This window comes from Elephantulus edwardii, unplaced genomic scaffold (assembly GCF_000299155.1).
Source record: "Elephantulus edwardii isolate Elephantulus edwardi_28Jun2011 unplaced genomic scaffold, EleEdw1.0 scaffold00015, whole genome shotgun sequence".
NCBI lineage: Eukaryota > Metazoa > Chordata > Mammalia > Macroscelidea > Macroscelididae > Elephantulus > Elephantulus edwardii.
This window is the reverse complement of record NW_006399765.1, coordinates 28,989,758-28,994,117: the sequence shown is the minus strand read 5'-3', so window position 1 is coordinate 28,994,117 and position 4,360 is coordinate 28,989,758. Positions and strand designations below refer to the sequence as shown.

Genomic DNA, 4,360 nt, shown 5'->3' with positions numbered 1-4,360 from the left:
TCATCAGAAACACTTGAGAAGGTAAGGGTGGCAGGGAGCAGAGGGGGTGGGAGGGATGGGCAGAGGCTCAGCCGGACATGTAAGTGGCTGTTAATAATCTTACTGAGGTAAAAAATCACGTGGAACACTACAGTTGCAGATCCAAGCTTTATTTTTGGACTGGTGGTGTTTTAGGATAGAAATCATATATTCTCCAGTGTACTTTCAATATGGCACAAACCTCTTGATTCTCAGAGCTGCAGGACTATTTATCTGCCAGGCTGCTATTTTGAAAGGAAATAAATATACAGAGAAGGCACGGCAGAACAGGCAGACAAGATGGCCAGACGACTACGCTCCGTGACAGGGCCACGTCAAGTCCACGGAGCACTTCCGCACCCTGTCCTTCATCCAACGATCAGAGACTGAAGGGACACGGTGGGTCCTGTATTTACAAAGATGATGAAAATCACACTGGAATCATCCGTGAACCGCAGTGTCTGCACGATTCGACATCAAGGTAAAAAAAGGCTCTTCTGTACAATCGGAGGGCTGCCGAGGGGGGACACGGACTCACTGTGGGGACCGGCTCGCCGGGGAGACTGTGTCCTGGGTGCAGAGCCCGGCGGCGGCTCAGTCGGTGGTGGACCTGCGGTACCAGAAGCGCGCGCGGAAGTCGTCGCTGCAGGTCATGAAGCCGGGGTTGGTGGGCGAGTGCACGATGCAGCGCACGATGTTGTTGTGGCCCAGCGACAGCAGGTTCCGGCGCTCGGCTGTGCGAGAGTCCCAGCAGCAGAGGCTGATGGTCCGTTCGTCCGGCAGTAGCACGTAGTCCTCGGTGTGGTTGAACACGGCCTGCGTCCGGTGCACCTGGCGCCCGCTCAGCCCGGCACCTGCAGAGAAACAGAAGGGTGAGGACCAGTGGCCAGTGAGGCCCGCCCACCTCTGACACAGACCCGAATAGCATGCGTGACGCCACCAGTGACTTGACCGTGGGACCGTTATACTTCCCCACCTAGCACCTCTGGGCGGGCCTCGGCATGAAAACACATCCGTTCCACCAGGTGGGCCCGAGACCCCAGTGTTCAGCTGCAACCCACAGTGACACGCTAAGAGCTGGTCACGTGACCGTTCACAAACGTGGCTGACAGCCCGAAGGACCACGACCACCACCCCTACCACCATGCACACATCTCCACAACCCCTCACAAAGTGATTATTCCCAGTAAAAGACCGCACCCCGGGACTGGCAGTGCAGGAACAGCTCTCACTCAGGACCCTTCCTGGACCCGGATCATGTCTAATGACTCCAGAGAACACCAGGATGAACACCTTACGTGTATATCCTTGTCCAGTCACCTTTGGTTAAATTTCCAAGACAGGGCAGAGTGGGACAATATACACCTCTGAAATTTTGTCCATGACAGCAGCTCACGCTTTGGTGGTACTGTACCGTCTGACACTGTGACTGACTGCACGTGGTCAGCCGTTTACTGCTGCTGGGCAGAACCCCCTCCGCCGGTCCTCCAGCGGGTTTTCAGAGGCTGCAGACTCCACGGCGGCAGACGGCCCATCGTCCCGAGCAGTCTGTGGCTTTGCTCACCTGTGTCTGGGTTGGCAGTGCAGCTCCTCGCCACCAGAGCTCCCTGAGGACAGGTACCATTTCCCTCAATTCTCATCAGTACCAGATGTTATCAATCTTTTTAATTCCGGAAATTGAACCGGCCAAAGAGCTCTGGTGGCTTAGTGGTTAGCAATCGGGCTGCCAACCCAAAAGTCCATGGTTCAACTTCACCCGCAGCTCCAGGGGATGAAGGTGGGCAGTCTCCTCCTATGAGACTTTCTGCCCTTGAAACACCATGGAGGATCAGCTATGGGTCGGTTCCAACTTGATACAAAACAAGAATCAGACAAAAAAGGGAAAACTTCTACTAGACCAGGATCACGTACCTGTGTATCTGACCAGCGTGCGGCCGGTGGAGATTTCCCAGAGTTTGGCTACAGAGTCTTTTCCGCTTGACAGGATGTACTTGGAGTTTTTGGAAAAGATGGCGGAGCACACCTGGGCGCCGTCGTGCGCCTTCTCGAAGGTGGTGATGCAGCGGTTGGAAACGCCGTCCCACAGCTTGATGCAGCCGTCCTTGCTGCCGGTCACGTACATGTTGGCACTGGGGTTGTAGTTAACGGAGCAGATGGCGTCTGTGTGCTGGTCCTGAGGATTGCAGGAGACGAAGCACTGGAAGGTGTTGATGTCGTAAAGCCGCAGGGTAGGGTGCTGAGTGCCCACGAGGATGAAGTCTCCGGAGGGGTGGAAGGAGATGGAGCGCAGCATTTCGGCTTCCTGTGAGGACAAGGACATGGAGGCAGGTGACCCACTGTGGACAACCGCACCCGGAGGACACCCGCCAGCCCACGGAGCAACAGCTGAGACACAACAGGCTCGAGAGGAAACCACAGAACTCGCCAGAATAAAGGACGGTAGAGGTTTCCAAAACTATTTACTGGTGAGGCTGATAAAACCTCAGAACTCCCCACACGCACGAGCTTCGTTTTACATGTAATCCTGGCTGAACTTGAGGAACACCATGCACCGTAAGAGTCTATGGAGCAGTCACACATGATTACTGAAGGAAGAGAAAACCTGTTCATGACGGCTTCTTTATTTTGCTCCAGGGCTTCAAAAATGTGAGCAAAAAACTAGAGCACGACTGTGTGTGTACAGTATCAAAACAAGGCCACTGACATTAAGCCGAGCCTGACCTACAGCGACCCTACACAGAGCAGAATGGCCTCGCACGGTTTGCAAGGCTGGAAATCTTCACACAGTCGACGGCCTCACGTTCCTCCCACAGGGCAGATGCTATGTTCCGACAAACGACCTCCAAGTCAGCAACGCAGCATTTAACAGCCACTGGGCTACCAGGGCCTCTTTAACAAAACTCAGTAAGAAATAACACTTCATTATTAAAGTGGAAACCACCACGACAGTACCAGTGTGTCTGGACTACACAAATCAGGGTTCTAGATGCCACTTTTCCAGCAAATACTTGTTCTGACAGAGTAACTGTGGTTCTGAGAAGTTACACTTGAGTGAAAGGGGTTCTTTTGATTTTTAGCAGAATTTACAACCTTTAGCGGGATGTGGACTCTCCCCTCTCCTCCCCACTGCTTTCACTGGGAAAACTTTTAAAGAAAGAACAGGCCATTCAGACAATGCAGCAGTTCATGGCATTTAAGGAATGAACAGAAGACAGCTTTGCAGACAGCAGCTTCTCACCTGAATGTACTTGAAGGCTCTCTTGGCGGAAGGTTTGGAGTAATCGAACAACTTGAGCGTGTAGTCCCTTGAACCGGAGGCCAGGATCTGCTCTGTTGGGTGGAAGGCCAGACACGTCACTTCATCCACATGGTCGTAGAGCGTTCGGATCACTGGGTGGTTTTCCATGTTCTGCTGTGCAGTCTCGTTCATCATGACCTGGACCAACAAGAACACAGAAGCTCAACACGCAAAATCCAGCTGGGTCTGGATACGCAGGAGAGGATGCTAACACGGGGAAGGGGGCTCCGGCCATGCTCTCCTTCGACTCAGGCACGCAAGGAGGCAGCGGGCAGCAAGGGACCCGGGCTCTCACCTCTATCGGCATGGCGCTCTTTGCCAACATCCGTTCTGTGTCCAGGATCTTTATGGAGGCATCGGCAGACCCGGTGGCTATTAACTGCCCATCTCGACTGTACGTGGCCACACGGCAAGGCCCTTTGTGGGATGTGACGTAGCACGTTTCATACTCGGAAGCTTCTGGGGACATGGTCTGGACATCGGCATCAAACTCCAGGTCAATCCCCGTGCCAGGGGCGACGGTGTCTGAACGGCCAATTGCGTACTGCACCGCACTGTCATCATTTTCCATTCCTGAAAACAACAAAAGCACGGGGATGGAAAAAAAGTCACAACTGTTCCTTTTTTGGGGGGGGTCCCACCGTGGAATTACCTCAGCTGAAAGGGGAGTGGGTGAAGATAAATAAGTAAGAAGAGGGCTGAACAACAAACCCCGCAGGGAAACGGTCCTGGAGAAACGATTCCCTCAGGACTGACGGGACTCAGTGGTTACAGCTCACGGCTGCTAACCAAGAAACGAGGGGTTTGCATCCCCAAGTCACTGCAAGGGCGAGAAGGCAGGCTGTCGACACCCCAGAAATGCCCGTGGCAGCTGCACTGTGCCCTCCAGGCAGCCAGAGGCCGGACCTGACTCGATGGCAGAGGATGCTGGTTCCCTGTTCATATCAGGTTCTCTACAACCTATTTTTTTTTAATTTAGGTTGCTTATTTTTCATTTCAATGAACATCTACAGAGACTTTGGGATTCCATTCATTCATTGTTGC

General features: G+C 53.3%; 1 protein-coding gene across 1 annotated transcript in view; it reads right to left on the bottom strand.

Annotated features, from left to right (window-relative positions):
- Positions 1-612: 612 nt before the first annotated feature.
- The window catches only part of CSTF1 (cleavage stimulation factor, 3' pre-RNA, subunit 1, 50kDa), a 6,830-nt gene continuing 3,082 nt past the window's right edge, over positions 613-4,360 (bottom strand). The window contains exons 2-5 of the mRNA XM_006881654.1: positions 3,612-3,889; positions 3,257-3,454; positions 1,930-2,320; positions 613-872 (exon numbers count right to left, since the gene is read on the bottom strand). Coding sequence (XP_006881716.1) covers positions 613-872; positions 1,930-2,320; positions 3,257-3,454; positions 3,612-3,889 — 1,127 coding nt within the window. The remainder of the gene's footprint in view (positions 873-1,929; positions 2,321-3,256; positions 3,455-3,611; positions 3,890-4,360) is intronic.